Raw genomic sequence first — 24,434 nt, 5'->3', positions numbered from 1 at the left:
GCATGCACTACATTTCACTTGGGCTCCAGCAAGGACTCCTATAAGAGCTTTATTTCCCCACACTTCACAAATACAGGAAAGTTTTCTATTTCATTTGTGTGGGGCTGGACCCCTAACTCTGCCATACATTAACCAGTACACAAAGCATCACGTTTTGAAAGTCTAGCCTTCATTTCTAGACTCTGCCCATGACTTTATGGGCGGTAAGTAACAACTATGATCCAAACAAGAAGGGAGGGAAGGAAACTGGACTGAAGATCCACCGATGGGAGAGCCAAGAAGAGAAGCCTTCCTCAGCCCTCTGTTCTTTAACAAAGCAGCTTCAAGGAGAGATTGGGCTCAGCACCTCAAGCAGCCAACATGGAGCCAGGGCACATGCAAACTTCCAAGGCCAACATGGGAGTTCCACATTGGGTTTTTATATACGATACTTCTCCATTAACACATTGCAGTGATTAAGATGACTCATTAACAAGGCATTGCATATCGCAAAACAACTATGTGCGTATTATACAGAAGAATAGTTTCCAAAGAGAAAATTGAAACAAAGGAACAGTTTCCTGAAAATCTTTTAGCAGCGTGAAGAACCGATTCCCACCCCCACCCCCCGTTCCTCCCAGAACCTACCTCCAACTGCTGATCGCTCTTTATCAATGCCATTCGGGCCCTTTGCAAGGAGCCGTGCATTAACTTGTGCAGTCTTAAAATGAGCTTTCGCAACCCCATTTGTTTCAGTGCTTTATCTACAAACGGTCTATAAATAGAGGTCAAACAGTGTCTGCTGCACCCCGTCTCACCGCTGCACTCCGTAACAGCCCAGCAGGTTGAGTCGTCCTCAGATTCAAGCCTGTCAAGCTTTCTTGACAAATGGTCCTGTGCCTGAAAGTCAAAATTTGGCTTATTGGCAAAATTATTCTGGATGGCTTGTCTGAGTTCCTCCACACTCTCCTGAGAGATTTGTTCTTCATCTTCACTTTCTTCTGTGCACGCCCCCGAGGTTCCCCTATTGTCCTCCTCCTCCTCATCCTCTGGATCGTTGTCCCTGAATGGACGAGGAGAAGGGATTTCAAACACTGGCCAGCCAATGTCAGAGAGATCCTTGATGCCCAAAACAGTTCCCATAATCCTCAGTTTCTGGTTTAAGTCTTTTGTAATGTTCAACCAGAGACAGAGCGCCTGCACCCTGTCCTGAAAATCCCTCGCAGCATACTTTTCGTAGTCACTTTGAAGGGCCTTCAGAGATGGATAAAGTGCTTCTACGTATTCTAGCAGCTCCATTATCCGCTTTACCTGTTCAAATGAGACCCGCTGGCGATAGAGATGCTCATGGTAGCTAGAGTAGCCCATAGCATTAGCTCCATGAGCTGCTTTACACTGTCCTCCTGATGTACCATTAAGACTAGCGCCACTGCCTAGACAGGAGAGGTTCCCATAGTTCACTTTGAAAGTAAGGATTTCAACAATAATATCTGGGATGGCTTGGCGGGCTGTGTACAGATAGAAGTCTTGGTCGTTAATAGTCCGCCCCGCGTGCCAAGCTTGCAGTTCAAGCCAAATTAGTTCATTGGATCGGTTTAACTCAACAGCGGAAGTGCTCTCCTGCCCTTTCTGCTCTTTGTCCTTTTTCTTGGAAACTGAGGTAAGCTTTAACAAAAGCCGCAGGGTTTCAAAGAACTTTAAGCGGTCCGCTGGGTAATCAGTACGAGAAGTCTGGCGTGTAGTTTTGGCTATAGGCACAGGTACAGATACGAGAGGCTTCGCATTGCTGCAGCCAAGGCTGAGGTAAGGCTTATTGAGATCAACATCTGGAATTGACTTTTTTGGCAAGGACCCACCAACCGTGTCCAACATGAATGAGCACTGGACATTTTTCTTGTGATCCCTCTCAGTTGTCCTCAGGGTGGCTCGGATCTTTTTCCCCTGCTTATAGCTGTGCTCTTCAGTGTTCTCAATGGTTTTGGCGTTGTCTTTGTTGGACAGCTGGCTTGGCGAGCTCATCTTCTCTGAAAATTATAAGATAAAATTTTTTTGCACCAAAAGTAAAAAGTTCACTTTTTAAAAAACGCACTCATGCCCTGTTTTCTTTACTCCATTTGTATAATATTCCAGTTCTGTGATGTACTAAACACACGACACATACTCTCAAAACTTCCTATTCTGTTCATATTCATTAGACACCCTTACAATTATTTAAACAGTTCAGAACTCAATGTAACACAAGTGGTTTTAAAATACTGTACCCCATATGTTTTCAAGTTCATTGTCATAAGCAATGTGGCTATCCAACTGGTCTTTAACAACAGCCAGAGGTAAAGTGGCAGAATGTTATTTGTGGCTACAGGTATGGCAACAGCACAGTCATATCCCATGTAATTAAACACTGGTGCCTCAGGAGCTGCATTAAGAAGTTCTCACGGGCTGCATTTGCAAAACTCTCATTTATTAAGTTCTAGTTACCATACAGCCACTTCTTCCCATACAGCTTTGACAGCTAAAGATATGAAGAAAACTCTTGTCATGATTGTCAGGGTGCTTCATCTAGGTATCACAAATTATTTCTGGGGTTTCTTTGTTCCCAGGGCTCTTTCTAGGGGCTCAATTTAAACCACAACCAACTCAAATATTCATATTTTCCTGAACAGTCATGACAGATTTAATAGTAATAACTGACAACCACAGAAAAAAATTCTGGAGCACATTTCACTCCCTGAAATCAAGGCAATACTGAGTCACTTTGCAACTAAAGGCAGACATAATGATACTGTGGAGCTTTTAAAGTAATAGGTTTAGCTCTGAAACCATGCTAATGGAAACATTCTGTTGTACTAATTGTAATTATGAGAATTGACTTCTCATTATAATTATCTCTTTTGCTGCACATGGCAGCTGGAATGAGTGACTAAGAAGCAATTCTGGGAGCACAAGTCTAATGGAAGGGAGAAGGAGGATTTTTGCTCTCTCCCCCTACCCCCCCCCCATCCAACCCTGCCCTAACAAGTTTCAAAAAAGAAAATGTTGCATAGAGAATGAGAGTTGTTTTTAGCAACCATTTTTGCACACTTATGCAATAGGGGGATATAATTGTAATAGATCCATTGCCCTCTCACAGAAACTACCAGGCTCTGAGGGTTGGAGAAAACTGCTGTAGCAGTTTGCTCCATCTTTGAGTTCTATACTACTGGTATTGGGGAGGGGAGGTAAAGGTATAATGTTATCGGGGGCGGGTGGAGGTTTCAGTGCAGTATATGTTCCCATCTCTACCACTTTTCTTCTACTTTCCAGCATCATGAATCTTCTGTACTTCAGGCATTGCTGGGGAAACTTCTGTGCTGCTCTTGCCATGAATCACCAATTACGTACTATACATGTTGTACCTGAACCACTAACCGCTTTAACAGAGGGTGGTGAACTCTCTCTTCCTGTTACATAAAATAAAAAGGAACTAAGTGATATATGTTCAACCTAGTTGGAGAGCAGGTTCAGCATAGTGGCTAAGAGAATGAGCTACAAATCAGAAGTCCCAAGTTCAAATCTTGACCTATTATGGGCTTGCCAGGTGGTCGTAGAAAGCCACTCTTTTCAGCCTCAGATCCCATTTATCTATATGGGGATAAAAAAAATATTGACCTACTCTAATCTGTTGTGTTAGGACTGTGGAGTATTCTAAACATTCCGCAGCACTTTATAAATGTTTACAATTAGTATGATGACAATGAAACAGCAGCATAAACTAAATGGACTTCCTATATTCACAGAATGCAGCTATTTTACACAAAAAACGCTAACTAGCATGCTGTACTGTTTGCGAGCTACATTAGTATGAGCGGTAATGTGAGATTTGGGCAGAATCATTAATATCATCAGCACAGCACAGAAAAATAAATACCTGTCAATACTAATGTTGTACATATAGATGCACACAATGGCAATGAAGGGTGTTCTGATAACCTTCCTGTATGACTTCTTGGAGAAAGCACCTGCATTATTACTACAAAGCTCTGTAGAAAAAATGATTTATCTAATCCTCAGGGGAGCAGTGAGACACATTTGTCCCACAGAATATACAGGAGACTGTATTCAAGGCTCCTCTCTTAGCCACTATCAGAGTTATTAATAGGGGAGGAGTCACAGCATAGTAGTTAGCAATCCATGTTTTTCCCACTTAAATCCTTCTGGAAGGAGGTGATGGGGAAAGGGTTTCTATGCCCACACAGCACTGGAGAGGCACTGCCAGTCAGAGTAGACAATATTGGGCTAGACTGGCCAACTTTGAGCCCTCTAGCTGTTTCGGGCTACAACTTCCAACATTTCCAGCGTACCACACACATACCTCTTAAAAAGCGGCCGGTAGGTCTCCCAACGCTATTTTTCAGATGCTTCGTTGACGAGCGCTTATTCTGCCGTGGTGTGCTAGGAGGAGAGTTTCCATAGGAAGTTTCAGCATTTTCTTCATCAGACAAGTCCTCAGGATCAGATTCGGAGATCCTGCCAGAGACATCTTCAGACTTACTGTCTTGCCTAAGTAGCAAAAGGAATTAAGATATAGAGGTCAGTTTAGAAAAGTGTGTCTCCACCCTATCATTGTGAACTTTCTGTACACTTGCCACTCCCATGTGACATACAGCAGCTCTCCCAACAATGCAGCTCCCCACCCCCACCCCAGTTTTCTGTCTGAAGTTGGAAAAGGCAAAAAGAAAAAGAAAAGAAAAAAGAAAAATCCTCCACCACTTACCAGCAAACAAAAAGTTAGAAGTGGTAATATTCCTCAAATAGCATGGTAAGGTACCATGTATGCTCTTGTGCCCATAAAATAATAAAGGTCACAGATTTCTGTAGCACAGGACAAACACAAAAGGATTAGAATTGCATCCTGGAGGCAGTTGGAGGATGGATGGCAGCTAACAGATTGAGGCTGAATCCTGACAAGACAGAAGTACTGTTTTTGGGGGACAGGGGGTGGGCGGGGGACTCCCTGGTCCTGAATAGGGTAACTGTGCCCCTGAAGGACCAGGTGTGCAGCCTGGGAGTCATTTTGGACTCACAGCTGTCCATGGAGGCGCAGGTTAATTCTGTGTCCAGGGCGGCTGTCTACCAGCTCCATCTGGTACGCAGGCTGAGACCCTACCTGCCTGAGGACTGTCTTGCCAGAGTGGTGCATGCTCTAGTTATCTCCCGCTTGGACTACTGCAATGCGCTCTACGTGGGGCTACCTTTGAAGGTGACCCGGAAACTGCAATTAATCCAGAATGCGGCAGCTAGACTGGTGACTGGGAGTGGCCACCGGGACTACATAACACCGGTCCTGAGAGATCTGCATTGGCTCCCAGTACGTTTCCAAGCACAATTCAAAGTGTTGGTGCTGACCTTTAAAGCCTGAAACTGCTTCGGTCCTGTATACCTGAAGGAGCGTCTCCACCCCCATCGTTCAGCCTGGACACTGAGATCCAGCGTCGAGGGCCTTCTGGCGGTTCCCTCATTGCGAGAAGTGAGGCTACAGGGAACGAGACAGAGGGCCTTCTTGGTAGTGGCGCCTGCCCTGTGGAACACCCTCCCTTCAGATGTGAAGGAAATAAGCAGCTATCTTCTCTTTAAAAGACATCTGAAGGCAGCACTGTTTAGGGAAGTTTTTAATATTTAATGCTGTATTGTTTTTAACACTTGATTGGAAGCCCCCCAGAATGGCTGGGGAAACTCAGCCAGATGAGCGGGGTATACATAATTTATTATTATTATTATTATTATTATTATTATTATTATTATTACATGCCTAGGAATGAAGGTAAGCACATCTCTCTGCATGTGAATGTCATGTGCTCCCAAATCATTCTTGGGACACCAATTTCCATGCACATACACACTCACATGCCCCTTGCTTGGCTGGCAAGGTAACAGGGTAACAGATACTCCATTATGGAAGTATCTAGTCTCACACACCAGGTATTTTGAGGGTCAGAAGCTACCCCATCTGATTAGCTAATGCAGTGTTTCCCAACCGGGGGCCCCAAAGATATTCCAAGGGGGCCCCAGGTGAAAACCAAGTAGGCTAGGGGGCCACAGAAGGAAGTGAGAAGTGAATTTTAAAAGTGCTTTTTAAAAAATCCTGATGGCTGGCTATCTGCTTGGCCAACCGCAAGCGGGTAAGGGGGTGGCCCACCAGGGACCAACACTCCTTTTTGCCATGTGTGTTTTCTTGGAGCAGTATTGGTTTGTTTCTGGTGGGAGAGGGTGGTCGCTGAGGCTCCCGTTTTGACCTGTAGAGCCCCCGATCCAGAACCTTCAGGTGACCTGGAGTGGGGCTGAGTGAGCCAGAGACGCTCGTTGCTGCCGCCAGTGCTGGGCCTGGTGGCAGCCTGGGCCTGACTCTGCAAGGCGGGTGCAATTCACCCCAGCACCTAGCAGATCAGGGTCTTCAGATGTTGCAGAGTGGGTGCAGGGCTGGCCTGCCTGCATTGTTGGCCCGGCTCTGCAAGGCGCAGGATGAAATCCACCCCAGCGCCTAGCTGAGCAGGGTCGTCTGATGCTACTGTCTACTCTGAGTTCAGTGGGCCTTACTCCCAGGTAAGGGGGGGGGGGCTATAGTATTTTATCTAGGCAGCCAGGGCTCCTCCGGATGACAAATCTTTTTGCACCAGGTCAGTGAGGACCACTTGCTTTTAAAAATTCTCCCACATATACAGAACTCCCTGTGCACCTTTTGGACTTTATCTATAGGTTTACCCCTCCATCTCAAATAACTGGGGTCAAATAAGTGTTGTTTATTTTTTATAATACATGGAAGATGGCTCTCCCTTGGGGGGATCTTGACTCTCCTTCCTTGGAGGTTTCAAAGCAGAGGTTGGATGGCCATCTGCCATGGATGAGTTTAGCTGAGTTTCCTACGTTGCAGGGGGTTGCACTAGAAAGATGACCCTTAGGGTCCCTTTTCAGATCTATGATTCTATGTTTTCTGCTTCAACAATATCTTATTATGTTCCTATCATTCTACTCAACTGTATTTTGCATAAATTATAATAATTATAAATAAAAGATGTTCTATTTACAAACAAAACATTTAAATAACTATCTGTCTACCGGTAGGAGGGGGCCTGGGCATAGCTAGGATTTTTGTTAGGGGGGCAGAACCTCATATTTGTATTGACTTTTACTTTTGGGGGGGCAGCTGCCCACTGCCCCTCCCCTGGCTACCATAAGTCTGGGGCGGGGGCACAGGAACGAAACAAGGTCGGAAGGGGACCACAGCCAGAAATAGGTTGGAAAAACACTGAGCTAATGAGATAGAACTGCTACTATGGAGAACGGTCACCCAGAGGCAGAACACTCACTTTCCATGCAGGAAGTCATAGTTCCTGCTCCCTGCATCTCCAGAAAAGGCAACATATGGAAGCAGGCTTGGAAGAAATGTCTACCTGAGAAACCAAAGAGCTGCTGCATATCAACATAAATAATACTGAGCTCAACTGACCAACAATCTGAGTCATTGTAAGGCAGCTTTTTATGTGCTGCCCCCTCCTGCCTTTCTTTGTGTACTAGAGTGGGAAGTACAACTTTTGAAATCTCACTGAGATGTAGATAGGAAACAAGGAGCAATACTTCAGAAGGACTAGAAACTTTGGGAGGATAGACATCAAAATCAGCATTCTGGTTTACGAAACTTGTATGCACCTAGTTGTGAAAGGGATGGCAAACTAATCCACCGATGCCATTAAACCTTCCAGGAACTCTCTTAAATGCTAATGATAGCTTTCTTTCACTTACATGCAATAAGAAACAAAGGTCAGTAAATCAAAGAGCACTGCTCTATTTGATCCTGGGACAAAGCTTTCAGACATGACTTCTCCAAACCACAAATAACTCCAGCTATAAGGCAGACAGATACCATCTCAAGATCTGGCTCACAAAGTTTCTGTGTGTCAAATTTTTGTTTTACTATTTTAAAAAATCACTTTGAAGCAGACAAGGGCAGCATGTGATGATTAGGGAGCACAAGAATGTTTGGAAAGATGCTTTATTATGGTAACAGTCTAGAAATCTGGGCTGCAATGTTGTTAACTTGGGCTAGATGATTTGAATTATGCCAGTTGCTTTGTAACTACACTGGATTCCAGTCATTTTCCAGACCCAGCTCAGAGTGTTGGCTTTGACCTTAAAAAACCTCAGCAGTTTTCAGCCAGGTTACATGAAAGGTCCCTTCCTCTCACAGGTTCCTACACACACCTTGAGGTCACTGTCAGAGGCCACCATCAAGCGAGAGCTGGCCTTTCAAAACTGATTTTGGCTTTGCTTTTTGAAGTTTTAAGACCTATCTGTGCTTTAATCTTATTGCTTTATCTGTGCTGTGGTTTCTTTTATGTTGTAGTCGCATTTTTACTGCATTTTAACCCATTTAAATTATGCAAGCCGGAGAACTTTGGTAATGAGGTAGCATAGCATTACTATAAATAAATAAAATAAATCATACTTCACTGTGAGTCAACAGGCGTTTGCTAAACCACATGCTTAACCAACTTGTTACGATCTACAGTCTCTAACAATTTGCCTGAAATCACTTATATTTTTCATGTTCACTTCCGCAGACTTAAAACCTCACCCACAACAACCAAACTAAATTGCAGTCCCGTTTATAGACTTGAATTGATTATGCTTTTACCAGAGTCAGCTCTGCCCACATTTGAGATTCAAATTCATGATAGAACACTATCTAGAATTCATATTATTGTCAACTTGCTATGCATTAAGTTTCACTTTTGTCATGTTTCGTTTGATTTAGCACTCTCAAGAGAATAGCTTAGAACTGAGTCACTTCCTAGCCTCATTGTGTATTTAACCCAAAGGAAAGAATTTGGTTGCATGGTATTATTATTATTATCATTATTATTATTATTTATTAAGTTTAATTGTGCCTCTCATACCTTGGTGTTCTACTAGCTATCTCAATACCCTGGCAGGATTCAAGATACAGTGGTACCTCAGGTTACAGATGCTTCAGGTTACAGACTCCACTAACCCAGAAATAGTACCTCGGGTTAAGAACTTTGCTTCAGGATGAGAACAGAAATCGGGCGGCGGCGGCGCAGCAGCAGCAGGAGGCCCCATGAGCTAAAGTGGTGCTTCAGGTTAAGAACAGTTTCGGGTTAAGAACGGACCTTCGGAACGAATTAAGTTCTTAACCCGAGGTACCACTGTACTCATGTTCATTTTAAAATACCTAGTTCTTCTTCTTTTTAAACTCTAGATAGCTAAATGTCAATTCATTTTTGGCCCAGCTTTTAACATTTATTTATTATTTAGAAGAATAATATATATATTATTATTTATAAACTGCTCAGGAAAAGAATCCTTGCAGAGTTACTTAACTAAGCTTCAACATGCATTTATATGTATTTATTCGTTTTTGAATATCAGTTTATGAAAATTAAGCACCCCATTGTCTTCTCTCCAGGGACAAATGGGTGGGGTATAGTAGTAGTAGTAGTAGTAATAATAATAGTATTTATGAATAAAAAGTAAAAGGATTTACACTACTTGTCGTAACTGGCAAATTACAATCTATGCATCTTCTTGTAACTTCATGCTACCTTCAGTAGTTTCCCCGATAACAAAATCAACACAAGACAATGGGGAAGCTACAGTAATAGCTGCATTAAGAATGACATATTTCTATGACAACACACTGTTCCTACTGTCACTGCAGGCTAGCAGATTAGCTGCAGCAATTTCAGCAAGGACAGCAGAAGCTGATATTTAGATGGAGTGGCCGTGTTCCCCTACTGCACCTGTTGTGGCTGTGAGATGAGAGAACCCACGAGCTACAGCCCCAGAGCTGCTGGTGCCACAGCTGAAGCAAAAGATATAAGAGTTACCGAACTGTGCAGCATCAGCATCAGAGCTAATCCTATGATAACAGAAGTTAAAACAAGCTTCCATTGCTGAGACAAAGTGCTACAAGAATATGCCAGCTTCTCAATTCACAGCTGCAGCAAGTGCTAAAGGAAAAATAAAAGTCTGGGTGTACTTGAGTTCAAATTTTGGGTAGGTGCAGAATTTTCAAAGAGACAAGAAATATGAATTCTATATAAAAAGGACAATATGGAAATTGAGCCTTTCTCTACAGATCTTAAAGACATCTATGGCATCTTAAAGACAAAATAAAGGTGCAACTCCCTCCCCCTCCGAAGATAGATAACTAGATGTCAGAGGCATAATTCAAAGAAGTGGGAAAAAATCCTTACACTTGTGCTTTTGTTTACAAGGAGAAATACATGCAAAAAATGTTGTCTTTTATAATACCATCTGGGGTATACTACAATGCATCCTACCAAGGGAGTAAGGCAATCTTAACCCCTAATTTGCTCAGCTGAAGGGGGTGGAGATGTCCAACCACCTGGCTGCACTGAGCTCCACTGGGTTCTGTTGGCAGGAGGCCTCCACTGCTACAGAGGTCCACAATGCATCCGCGAAAAGCATGGGTAGGCAGAGCTTGGCAGAAAACCCCAAAAATGAGGCATTTTGGGAAGTAGAGCTAGGTCAGTCAAGATCTGCTGGATCCTGAGTTGGTCTATGTAATGATGATGGGCATGGAGCTAGAACAGTGAAAAACATCTTTTTCATGGCCATGGCCCTCATTACCCTTCACTCGGGTTGGGGCAAGCAGAAGGGTTACACTATGTGGGGCTACCTTTGAAGGTGACCTGGAAACTACAACTAATCCAGAATGCAGCAGCTAAACTGGTGACCACATAACACCGGTCCTGAAATACCTACATTGGCTCCTGGTACGTTTCCGAGCACAATTCAAAATGCTGGTGCTAACCTCTAAAGCCCTAAATGGCCTCGGCCCAGTATACCTGAAGGAGCATCTCCACTGTCGTTCTGCCCGGACACTGAGGTCCAGCTCTGAGGGCCTTCTAGCGGTTCCCTCACTGCAAGAAGCCAAGTTACAGGGAACCAGGCAGAGGGCTTTCTCGGTAGTGGCACCTGCCCAGTGGAATGCCCTCCCATCAGATGTCAAGGAAGTAAACAGCTATCTGACTTTTAGAAGACATCTGAAGGCATCCCTGTTTAGGGAAGTTTTTAGTGTTTGATGTTTTATTGTGTTTTTAATATTCTGTTGGGAGTCGGCCAGAGTGGCTGGGGAAACCCAACCAGATGGGCAGAGTATAAATAATAAATTATTATTATCATTATTACTACTACAGATACAGTGGTTCATCTGTCACTCCATTCAGTCTGCTCCTAGTTATCTTTGGTAAAGCTAACCTTACTCTGTAATGTTTCCAATTAAAAAGAGTATTCTAGACCAAGAAAAGCCAGAGATCAGCATTAACGGTTTATTAGATTTTATGAGGTAATTAATTTAGTACAAAAATCTTAAGAAGTTATTGTAATATCACCAGCACGTAATTGATAATCTCTGCAAAATACCACTGCTGACATTTAAAATATCACTCAGTCTAAGCCAAGAGAATTGGATAAAAGAGCAAGTGCTTATTTTATGTCTGAGAAAAAATGAACTGACTTGTAATGTCACCATCTGTCAGGCTAATGAAGGAAGAATAATCCTCTCCTCTGTCACGATGAAGTCAACTCAGAAGAGATAAGAATGTTTATTTGTGTGAAATATATTTACAACTTAGAAAATAAAGGTGACAGTTCTAAAGGAACTAGAGTACAAAATGAGAATTAGCAAATTTATTTCATTTCAGATTCTGGCTGTTCCCCATAGCAGGTCCAAAAAAAGGAATCAGGTGATTACCAAAGTTAAGGACCAAAACGGTAAGACTGACTCCCTACTATTGCATAATTCTGATTCTTAAGCATAACAACTGTGAAAACTTGAAAATAGTTCCTATGTATAGCACCATGTAGCTAGTCTCTTCCTCTCCCATAGCCTTCTTTAAAGAATCATTTATAGGATGAGCAGTCAGTGATGGAGATGTGAATGCCCAAATGGGAGATATTTTGAGGAAATTATTGCTTAAACGTTACAACCAACTCAACAACACTTGTTTAAATACGTCAGAAACAAGAGCTTTCAGTAAGCAACTGGACTGTTAGATGATAAATGCAATTCAAGAATGACAGAAAAACTGCAGAGAAAGTGAAATAATTATTTGCATCCCACTTCACTGCAAAGGAATAGGAAAGATACCCATGATTGAGCAGATGTTATCAGTCAAACAGATGTGAAGCTCTAGGGCTCATCAACAAATTAAGTATTATATCACCATATCTAGACAGTAGCTATTAAAGATTAAAGAACTAACATGTGAAATTGTTGGTCAAATGGAACTACGTATTTAAACATTTATATTGCACCATCAAGGCCAGGTACGTACAACACAAACCAACCAATATAAAAACATATAGAATCAAGTCATCAAAACAAGCAGAGGCTGCTAAAATAATAAGCTAGGACACTTGAAATGCCTAGGTAAGCAGAGAAAACCAAAATGATGCCTATGTCAGCACCTGCCTTGCTTATAAAGGGGAGGATACTGGATAAGTAAAGCAGCACCATGTTTTGAAACCCTCAAAACTGACAGATGGAAAAAGGATATTAGATATACTAGGAGTACAGGAGTCATTAATGACCTGCAGCAGAAGTAAAGCCAGTAAAAATATATACTTTCTCCGGGGGGGGGGCGGGGAGTTGGAGGAAAAAGAAATTTGCTCTAGTTTGTGACATGAGCAGAATTTGTAAAATACTTAAGTACTTAGCAGCCTTCTGTGGTTCTGAGATCACCAGCTAGTCAAATAAAATCCTTTAGTATTTCTGGCAGCTCTTCATGTTCTCACAACAGAAGAATGCAATCAGAACTCTTGGTTCTCTGTAACTGGCAAGAGCAGAAACTGAAAAATATATTTGCTTCTCCATATTCGAGTATCAAACTTTAGTACGACATACAAAAGATTTAATATTCTGAGACAACCTAACTTGAAATTGATGGAAAAACTAGTAAGGGCTTTTAAAATTCTATCTAAAAGAAAAACCAAGAGACGTGCATCCATGTCACCATCCCCAATTTTTATACCATTAATCTTACAGGATGCATGAACAATGATTGACCAACTACCGCATTTTTCTGTGTATAAGACTAGGTTCCCCCCCCCCAAAAAAAATAATGTCAAAAACTAGGGGGGTGTCTTATACACGGATATATCTACCCCTTTTCTTAAATCTGAGTCCCCCCAAATAGGGGGGCATCTTATAGACAGAAAAATACGGTAATTTATAACTGCAAATCCTGCTCAAAAGACTGTATCAACTAGTTATCCACAAAACTTCAAAAATAGGAGTGTTAACACCAGAAGAAGAAGAAGAAGAAGAAGAAGAAGAAGAAGAAGAAGAGGAGGAGGAGGAGGAGGAGGAGGAGGAGGAGGAGGAGGAGGAGTTTGGATTTGATATCCTGCCTTTCACTCCCCTTCAGGAGTCTCAAAGCGGCTAACATTCTCCTTTCCCTTCCTCCCCCACAACAAACACTCTGTGAGGTGAGTGGGGCTGAGACTTCAGAGAAGTGTGACTGGCCCAAGGTCACCCAGCAGCTGCATGTGGAGGAGCAGAGACGCGAACCCGGTTCCCCAGATTACGAGACTAACGCTCTTAACCACTACACCACACTGGCTCTCCTAATGTTAATGGCATTAACCATTAATGGCAAGAGCAGTAGCAGAACTAATGGCTGCATCTAAGTACTTTTACCTCCTAAGCCTCTTGATGACACTGCCTAAAAGCTGACAGTGGTGATCTGGTATTTGTGCCCCTCTGTAGCATACCCATGTTTCCCCAAATTTAGATATTCTGAACTTTTATTGCCCATCCAACAATGACCCACATTCTATATAAGGTAGGGAAATAGTTCTACACAGGAACAACTCTTTTCTTTTTCATAATATTTTTGTATTTTTTCCCAACTTTCTACAAACATTCCAAAACTGTAAACTAATCACTCTGCAGATTGTTCATGACATATTAGCTTCTCAAATCCAGACTCCCTATGCACTTACGGAATTACCTATATCACAATTTTTTTATTCCATTCACACTGCCTCCTTTAGCTTAGACTCTAAAACTATTGTACAGTTGTGCCTCAGAGGTCGAACAGAATCCGTTCCAGTAGCCCTTTCGACTTCCAAAACATTCAAAAACCAAAGCACAGCTTCTGATTGAAGCTCCTGCAGCCAAACGGAAGCCGCGGAAGCCCTGTCGGACTTTCAGCTTCCAAAGGAACATTCGAAAACCAGAACACTCACTTCCGGTTTTCGATCGTTTGGGAGCCGGAACATTCTGACTCCCAAGGCATTCAGGAGCCGAGGTACAACTGTATTAACGAGTGGGACCTGCAATAAAATATTGAAGTGTAGAGTATTTCTGTTCACTGTTCCAGACCTACAAGATACTCCATTTAGCTGAAATCTGAATAGTTTTATATTTTGCATGAAGACTGGGTGGATAGCTCAGTTTTAACGCTGATAAATAATTACAACAGAATAAAATGCATCTATTTTCTCAGTACTAATAGTCTGAAAATACAGGCCCTCTAACTAGAGGCAATTGACATTTCTTTGTTCATATGGCAAAGGGCTTACAAAGTGACTCAGTTCAGATGCAACACCAAATAATGTCTTGTCATTACATGAATGAGTGCTGTTAAACTCCCCAATTTCCCTGTGCCCTCCTTATCTTCCCAGTTTCACATTTGCTATTACACCTGAACAACAACACTAGTTTGCACAATCCAATGATTGCCTACTTACAGAATTGGAAACGATATCTGAACTGTGGTTGCCATTTCTGAGTTAAGATGTACTGTGGTTTGAATCATATAATTGTAGGGTTGGAAGACACCCTGAGCGTCACCTAATCCAACTCCTAGTCCAACGCAGGAAACTCAACTAAGAATCCATGACAAATGGCTGTCCAACCTCTGCTTAAAAACCTCCAAGGAAGGACAGCCCACAACCTCCCAAGGGAGTCTGTTCCACTGTCAAACAGCTCTTACTGTCAGAAAGTTTTTCTGTATGTTTAGTCAAAATCTCCTTTCTTGTAACTCGAAGCTATTGGTTTGGGTCCTATAATCCAGAGCAGGAGAAAAACAAGCTTGCTCCATCATTCATGTGACAGCTCTTTAGATACCTGAAAATGGCTCTTATCTCCCCTCAGTCTCCTCTTTTCCAGGCTAAACATACCAAGCTCTCTCAACCATTCCTCATAAGGCTTGGTTTCCAGGCCATTGCTTCATCATCTTGGTTACCCTCCTCTGCTCACATTTTTTTGCTTTAAGTCTTAACCAAGTCAGTCACTTTACAACACTTTTTCTGCTTAGCAAAAAATACGTTATTTTTCCACATGAAAACTGAAAATTTATCAATCATAGAAAATTACCAACCATCCTTTGTGTTGTGCTAATTTCTGAGTTCTTTTATGCAGGATTATTTCAAGCAAAGGCATACCCACCTAGTGGTGCCATTGCTGCCTTATGCCTTTACTCTGCCTAAAAAAACAAAAACAAAATGTATTGTGAGAGAGTACTAAGCCAGGCTATAATATCCTGAGAACTTTTGTTATGTGTAGCCTATAAATATCTAAAATGAAAGAATAAATAAATCCTTGCACTTTCTATAATTAATTCTTCTTCCTTTAGCTTAGAAGACTGCATTTCTTACCAAACACTTACCAGTGATGCTTATCTACATTTACAATGTCTTCCTCTAGGAAGGCAGCATGACAATTTCTGAACAGAAAACACCAATGTTTATTCACAATTTATTGGACTATTTCAGTTTAAGATACACTGGCTTGGAACTTGGATCTGAAGTCAGTCAGTTGAACTTAGCTCCCACTGAAACCAATAAGTCTTCACAAACAGTAAAATTCAATGCATGTCTACTCAAAAGTAATTTCCACACAGTTCAATGAAATTTGATTCCAGGTAAGTGCATATATGAATGTAGTTTTTCATTACAAACTTTTCACGGTTATTTCAATGGGTCCTAAGTGCAACTGACTTACCCAGAATCCAATTCATTACCTCACCAAAATCAGAAACATATATTTTTAAAGTTCTATGCAATTCAATAGAGCAATATGTAGACATGCCCTCAACTATAGTTAAAGCTAACCATTTTGCTACTAAGGATGAAATTCTATTGACATGCACCCAAATATTTTTCTTTAACATAGAGATGTTGTTTTGCCACCACAGCATAGTCTACATTCCACAAAGGCCAATACTACTGGGTTGCATAACAATACAGGCAGCCTTGAAAGCACTAATTAAGCCACGCAGTTCAAACTACCGTATTTTTCGCTCTGTAACACGCACTCGACCATAACACGCACATAGTTTTTAGAGGAGGAAAATCCGTAGGCATGCCACCCATAGGCATTCCCTCCATAACACGCACAGACATTTCCCCTTACTTTTTAGGAGGAAAAAAGTGAGTGTTATGGTGCAAAAAATACGGTAATTCTTTTTGCTGTGACTGCTGCAAAAGCAGAACACCTGAATCATTTTCACAGACCATGCACTGTAAAATCATGCATGTTCCAAATTAATAAACATGAGAAGTATGGTAATTTCAAATTAATTACAAAAGCGAAATTTTCAGAACAATTCCTCAACAGATTAGAGTCTGGCTATTCAATGCCTTATAACAAATAGAATAGGAACCTCTGGGCACTTGGAAATTCAGCCAGCACTGGTAGTGCAGAAGCCACATTACAACTCTAATCTGCTCCATTTGCAGCTTTGCCATTCTCCACAGGGTGCATGCTACAGAAGGAAAGATGGATAAAGAGGGCCAGGTGCAAGTTAAGCTGATTTCCTGTTTTCCAGTTCAAATGCCATAAGAAAGACCAATGCAGATTGCATAAAGACCTTCTTTCCCAAGTAACTGGATATTGAAAAACAATTTTCTAGGCAACTGAAAAATCAGAATATGAAAATATAATACCTTACTAAAATGCTTATACAGTATTGAGTATGGTGAAACTGAAGTATCATATGCATCAAATGCACAATTTTTAAGAAAGATCAGTACCATCGCTATACTATCAGTTGACTGGGGAAATCAGTTATGTAAGCACTCGTAGAAATTATGTTCTGCTTCATGGTATTCTACATCACTAATAACATGCTTTTCCTTGGAGAGTTTCTCTGGTCACAGCCTGTCATATTTGTGATGGCGGAAGAAGCTGGAGGATGGCATCAGCACATGGGTAGGCTCAAAGGGACTAGCATCCTCATTTTTGCTCAGTACACTCACCATTGCTATGTAGCACCATCCTCTGGTGAGTATGATAGGAGAAGACTGCAAACCTTGAAGTTGCAGAAGTGGCCTGGGAACATTCTGGAGAAGGTTTGACTGTCAAGCAGCAGAGCCAAACCGACAAGCTTCTGAAGCAGAAAAGGGTTGAAGGTGGGTTTGCCTAGACTGTTTCAAGCACTGCAATTTTTGGATTAGCTACTAATACTAGCTCAAAACTGGCTCCCCACCAATGTAACCTAGTGCCCCTAATAAAACCTTGAGGGTTAGAACAGATGTCAGCATTGAAATGAAAGGGGTTAAACACTGAAAGTAAAAAGCTCATAACCAAATGTCTCAGCATAGCATCTGCCAACTTTTGACATGGGACATAGAATCACAGAATTGTAGAGTTGGAATAACTCGATGTATATAACTGTATGAATCAACAACAACTTTTTAGTCTGACAAGTTATTAAATTCCCAAACTGGTATCTTATTTACATAATCAGCTTTGTTCTTTCTCTCCAGCCCTATAAACACATTTATCCAGCACTAAAACCTGTTTCATAAATTATACAGCAAACACTTTCACATCAGCACTTCAGAATTACACCCACATAACAATATGGATACAATTCTGAAAACTTCTTGTGTTGGAATGAACATGCTATCAAAATGTTTCACAACTCACAAAGCACACAAGTATATTTCTGGGTGGTCAAGAAAGAGGCTAGTCTGGTGTAAATCTGGAAAATAAATTAGTAATGTGTTTTCCAATAGTCTAGTGCAAACTGAATTAAATGTCCCTCATCTTTATTAACAGAGGTAGGGTGGGGGCTCCGTTAGACTTCTATGCTAAGGGGTGGACAGTTGCGTGCCCCTCAACGGAGAGGTTTAAAGGATCCACAGGCCTGCGCAGGCAGCCAAGAGAGGAACAAGCCACAATGGTTCTGGCTGATATAGCTTGTTCCTCCTTCAGCAGTATGAGAGCCAGAGCGAGATGGCGGTTTCACCTGGCAGTATATTGTGAGTGGAACTGCTGCCGCTCCTGAGTCCCTCTACCACCAGCATCTGGCTGCACCTTGTTTCTTCCTTGGTGCACTGGGTGCTGGAGGCAGAGGGACTCAGGAGCGGCAGCAGTTTCACTCACAATATACTGCCAGGTGAAGCTGCCATTGCAGTCTGGCCCTCATACCAGTCCTAGATGATGTATCCATGCATCGTCAAGGCCTACACACATGCAGGCAGGCCCAAGATGATTTTAACTTGCATACTTAAAATGATGACAAATCCATATTTACAGCAGACATGCAAGTGAATTACAGTGTGCAGCTACAGAATAGATTACAACCTCAACTGTTTGGAGAAACCCCCCTTAATATGAACTAAAAAACCTAAAAATGAATTTAAGGATTTGCTTTCATTTGCTGAAAATCAATTATGACCACACCAACACTCATGTCAAAATTATGCAGATTATGAATAAACAAGAGCCACATTACTAGAATGAATTTTAAACAGGAAATTCATGGGTCCACTTCATCCATGTTGCAGAACACTGTACACCCAAACAAAGCACCCTCCGTTTTTGTTGATCAACCATTTAACTTGTAAAGATAATGCAGGCACACCATTCTACCCCTCTGCTTGTGCCAACATCGCACACACCAATCAACAATAACCAGGTAAACAATATGGATTATGTGTTATGTACAGAAGATACTTCTATTGCATGTGTGCATGTACATGCACTTAATTTTAGACACACAACAATTATGAGTTTCACTTGATTTATTAGACTCAGGAATTAAACCACCCAGGAACTATAAAAGAAGCATCTCAGGATTATACATATTATTTGCAAAAGCATCCACCAACTACTGATTCTACTTTCTGCTAGGCAACAGCACCTTGATCTCTTATGCCAGCCAGCTCTGCTAATGGGGGGGGGGGGCAGCCACAAAAGTAAGCTTTGCTATGCAAGCTTTTCATGGTTCTGTTACACGAAATGCTGGAACCTGGGATCACCCAATGAAAATTATCAGTAGTTTCAGGGAGGTTAGACAAAAGAAAGTGCTTCTTCACACAACAACACATAATTAACTTATGGAATTCATGACCATAACATATGATGTCATTAACTTAGGCCTATCAATGGCTATTAGCTGTGAAAATTAAGTGCAACATCCATGTTCAGATAGTATGTGACTGAATTTCAGTTGTTGGGGTAGAGGGAGTATCGGGATGGGAGGGTGGTATTGCCTTCACACCCTGCCTGTGGGCTTTCTGGAAGCAGCTGGCTTGTTACTGTTGGAAACAAGCTGCAGGACCATTGCCTTAACACCATTTAGAACTTTACCTTCTGAGAGTCATCTGCATTTATAAGAAATTGTGCTGCACGTTCATGCAGACATAGGGTTTGTTGCCACACTTTCAAATGCAAGCCTATTATTATGATTCAAAGGCCTCAGAACTATGGACCACATACAGTGGTGCCTCGCAAGATGAAATTAATTCATTCCGCGAGTTTTTTCGTCTTGCGGTTTTTTTTGTCTTGCGAAGCACGGTGTCGGAAAAGTTTTGGAAAAGCTTCAAAAATCACCAAAGTCTTCAAAAACCTCAAAAAAGGCTACCACACCGCGTGCTATGAGTTGCTCCTCGAAGTCAAGTCGCAACTGTATTAACGGTTTTAAGAAAAAGGAAACAAACTTGCAAGACGTTTCCATCTTGCGAAGCAAGCCCATAGGGAAAATCGTCTTGCAAAGCAACTCAAAAAACCAAAAACCCTTTCGTTTTGCGAATTTTCCGTCTTGCGAGGTACCACTGTATTAAATTGCCTGTTATGCTGGTCAATAGTTTAGCTTGTATAACACTATGGCAATGCAACATGCAGATTAGCACAGGAAAACTTGAAAATGAACACACAAATCCAAAGTCCTTCTGAGAACAAAAACAGAGAATCTTGCAGCATCTTAAATGGCAAAAGCTTTCATGAAGTCAGTTCACTTCTGTTCTGTCAGCTGATATGCTTTAAATGGTTTTGAATTATATTCTGTGTGCATTTTGCAAGCTGCTTTATAAAGAATTGTCTTGAAAAGTGAACTGCAAATCTGCTAAATAAAAATAAATAAATCTGATGAACAAGCTGATGAAAGCTTTTGCCATAATAAATCTGCTAGTCTTTACATGGCCAGAAGTCTCTCCTGTTTCTGCTGCAACAGACTAACATAGTTACCTCCCTGGAAATCTCTAAGAACAAGACACTTTCGCCCCAAAGATGTTACAAGGCATTCAAACTAGCTGCTGTCCAACATCAAAGGCTCCCTAAAAGCCTGCATCCATGGGCTATGCTGCTTAGTTTATATAAGCATGCAAAAACTGTCTCCTATTTCCAGCTTTTGGAGCTTACTCTTGACCCCTTAGGATTGCCAGATAGCAATGCTACAGAAGCCACACTTATCCTTTCGTCTCCCCCCAGCTCATTTTCTTTAGCTAATGTTTTTTTCTGGGCCAGATTCTCTAGAACTTGTCTCCTTTCTCTTTTCTAGCATACAGCTTCCCAGAACCCCTCCTTGTCTGAATGTCTTCTTTGTACTCCTCTCCCAACCCCAAAAATGATTCTCCTTCACCTACAACTTTTCCTCAGATGCTTATTTTTCAGTCCCTTGTGCCTTCTCTGTCCCTTCCTTCAGTTACTTTGCCTCTGTCCCATCCACATATTTTCTTCCTTTCATCCCGAGACCACCCTACTCAAGCCTCAGTTATCATCACAAAAACAGTATAGTTCCCTAGTGCTTGTGGGAAGTTTTAATTCCAAAAAACCTGACAATTTCCCCTTCCTTCACAGAAGCAGAGCTGCAAATACTCTTAACACAATTATTCCCTAAGCAGTTGGAATGTTCACACCAGCTCAGCTAATCAGCACCAGAATCTTCGCCATCAGTGTCATGATTGCAATTAAAACTTCCTTTTCAACACTTGACAAAGGTGACTTTCATCATCATTAAAAGATGGATCTAGTAAATGTGTACCCGCCAAGCTTTTCCCTCCAGTTGCTAAAATTGAGCTTCTTCATTTATGATCCATTTTGCACTGACTATACACCGCTGGATTTTTCAAAGGAGGCATTTCCTGAATGCCTGCTGGTGAGAAGTAAAATGAATCAACAGGATGTTATCTAAGGAAGAGAACTAATTGCTTGGGAATTACTATGAGTTATGCAGTAGCTTGACAGTCAGCTGGAAACCTGAAGACATCAGATCCATGAAGTTATTTTCATTCCCATCTCTAAAGGTCAATTCCTACTAACACAAGTATGGTTTCCAGCCCTGAGATGCAAATGCAGTGATCATGTGAAGTTTGCAATTATATGCCGACTCAGCACATGAAAAATAATAGATATTTCAAACAATCACCCCCACATGTCCCAGTGCTACTGTAGCTTGATTGTCCATGTATATAGAGTTATGCTGCCAGTGTCACATCCCTCTTCTAAATTTCAGGAGGCAGAATTAATCCTAGGGTTGGATGTTGCAGATATAGGTTCATTTCCTTATTCAGCCAGTAATGTTCACTGGGTGGCCTAGAGCAAATCACTATCTTTCAGCTTTATCTATCTCATATGGTTGTTCACAGGTTAACACAATATAAAAACATACTATGTCCTGAGTCCTTGAGGGTAGACTTATTTCCTGTGGAATAAACTAGTCAAGCACAATGACTGAGAAGCCTCACCTTGGAAGCTGCATTACAATCTAGTCTCCTCCCACCACCACACGCTGCATTTCAAAACAGAGGTAGGTGCCAAGCTGGCCTTTAAAACTGAAAGGTAGAACTCTCTTCCAATTTTTATTCAGGTCTCACTGTTCAAGGCAGGCAGAATAGAGTATTGCTTTTTGCATTTTCCTTCACCCATTTGAAATTAGCAATAGGTTTCAAGTTATTCAGACCTGAAAATACACTGCAGTGCTCTGACTGTATACAAAATTTATTCTATTGTCGTAGTGTTCAGTGGAATTTTCATTAAACTAACTTATGAACAAATAGTATGAGGAATGGGACAATTACATGTAATCTCACATTGTCTGGCCAACAGTATTAGTTAAATACGTGGAAGTAAGGAAATATGAATGTGGGCACATTCAGAAAGCAGGAAGGAACTTGAGTCTGTATGTTAACAACTTTTGCAAAGAGTTTGATGAATATCCTATTTGCTGCATCATTGGCAAGAGCAGAAAAAGATAGCATCATAGCATTTCAGCATTTATGTGAAAGCCCACAAGATCTTTGTCTTTTTTTTTTTAACACTCTGATCAAATAACAGAAAAGGAACCAATAAACTGAATTAATATACAAACTAATATGAAGAGAGTATTTGTCTCATTTTCCACAACCCCAATTTAAAATGCTATCCTAACCCCACTAACATGAGAGCAAGCGCCACTGAATTTACAGTCAAAATAAAAAAATCCTTCCAGTAGCACCTTTAAGACCAACTAAGTTAGTTCTTGGTATGAGCTTTCGTGTGCAAGCACACTTCTTCAGATTCTTGGTATCTGAAGAAGTGTGCTTGCACACGAAAGCTCATACCAAGAACTAACTTAGTTGGTCTTAAAGGTGCTACTGGAAGGATTTTTTTATTTTGACTATGGCAGACCAACACGGCTACCTATCTGTAACTGAATTTACAGTGTGAGCAGAAATGCTTAGGACTGCACTGTTAGTTAATCTAATCTCTTCTCAGAGGCACTTTGGAACTGCAGAATTCAACTAAGCAGCCTTCACGCAATCTATACTGTAATGATCACATAGTTAAAGCAAAGTTTTTAAAAATGAGGCTCGGACATACTGGTGCTGTCTCCACTATTGCATCAACAAATAAAGCAACCATCAGAAAATTATTGCCTTCTCAACTTTCTCCTGAAAAAAGGCTGAAAACAGCAGAGGCTGCACTAGTTTCACTCTGAATAATTTTCATTGCAATCTTCTGCACCTTTACTTCAGAACATGCCCCACTTAGCCCAGTGGGATTTCTCTCGAGTAAAAATATCTAAGATTAGGCTGCTACATGTACACTTTTGTTTTTCATTTACATGGGGAAAGGGGGTTCAAAAGGATCTTCTTGGGCTAGAAAAATAATAATGCAGGTCACCTTGCATCTGGATCGATCTATACATTTTAATAATGGTTCCCAAATCCAGAACACAACACTTTTTCAAGATGCTCCCTTGCACCAAAATCAACTGAAGTCCAAATAAACACACACAACTGTCAACTCCTAGTTTTGTCCCTCGGTTTGCTTGCTTGTTTTAACCATTAATTCCCTTACCCAGGAGTGGGGTGTCCCCGAGACTGTAAAACTGCAGAACCCAGCTTTACCCCACAGGCAACGCTACTAAAATCAACGAAGCAGGTCACCGGCGAAGCTGAACATCAGACAGACGGACATCCACTCCCACCCCTTTCCCAGCCAAGGCAGCATCCAGAGAAAAGCTCCCTTGCAGGAACAGCCGGGCAAGCGGAAGCTTGCAGACCGGAGCCTATTGTGAAGGGGATGCAAGAGTCTCCCGCTGTGCAAAGAGGCGACCTTGTGGCTGCTGCAATTTAAACAGCACGGGGAAAGAGGAGAAGCGAACGAAACTATTCCCTCTCACCCCCGGTCCCCACCAATGCGTTACTTTTTGGCAGCCTCGCTGCACTCCGGCTCCGGCTCCTCCATGGCTCGGGCGGCGATGGCGGCGGCGGCGGAGGTAGCCTCTCTCATGCGTGCACCAAGGCTGGCATAGCTGCGGCGGCGGGAGGCCTTCTGCAGGCGAGAGAAGTGGGGCGCGGAGCCGGGTCAGCTGCACCGGCGGAGGCAGCAGGAGGGCGTCACTAGCGACCCGGCTGCAGGGAGACTCGGCCGCGCAGAGCCAGCCGTGCGGCCGCCATCTTGAAAAGAGGCTCCGAGAGGAGCGAAGCCGGGAGCCTCGGTAGTACGGAGAGCGTCTAGGGACAAAGCCCGCCACAGGCGCTCTCGTTCGCTCCTGTGGTCAGAGAATGGAATGGAGCCGGGCGCCGCCACCCGGAAGGAGGAGGAGGAGGAGAGCAGAACGTCCCACCCGCCGCCGAGTCAGAAGCGAGTAGCACAGCTCCGGGAGAGCAAAGGGGAGGCCGCCGGGCAGGGGGTGAAGGGAGCGGCAGGGAAG

At 42.1% G+C, this 24,434-nt stretch overlaps 1 protein-coding gene across 5 annotated transcripts in view; it reads right to left on the bottom strand.

The window, feature by feature from the left end:
- The window catches only part of MAP3K4 (mitogen-activated protein kinase kinase kinase 4), a 72,703-nt gene that overhangs the window by 31,545 nt on the left and 16,724 nt on the right, over positions 1-24,434 (bottom strand). For 4 of the 5 annotated variants that reach the window (XM_081000669.1, XM_081000671.1, XM_081000670.1 and 1 more), the window contains exons 1-3: positions 23,925-24,117; positions 4,331-4,518; positions 628-2,003 (exon numbers count right to left, since the gene is read on the bottom strand). In XM_081000669.1, the coding sequence (XP_080856795.1) occupies positions 628-2,003; positions 4,331-4,518; positions 23,925-24,010 (1,650 nt within the window). In that variant the 5' untranslated portion in view covers positions 24,011-24,117. Of the gene's footprint in view, positions 1-627; positions 2,004-4,330; positions 4,519-23,924; positions 24,118-24,434 lie in introns of those variants that run through there. The other variant, XM_081000673.1, reaches the window with a different exon arrangement.

Source organism: Podarcis pityusensis (assembly GCF_964106645.2).
Source record: "Podarcis pityusensis genome assembly, chromosome: 3".
NCBI lineage: Eukaryota > Metazoa > Chordata > Lepidosauria > Squamata > Lacertidae > Podarcis > Podarcis pityusensis.
The sequence above is the reverse complement of the archived record's forward strand: the minus strand, read 5'-3'. Positions and strand labels throughout refer to the sequence as shown.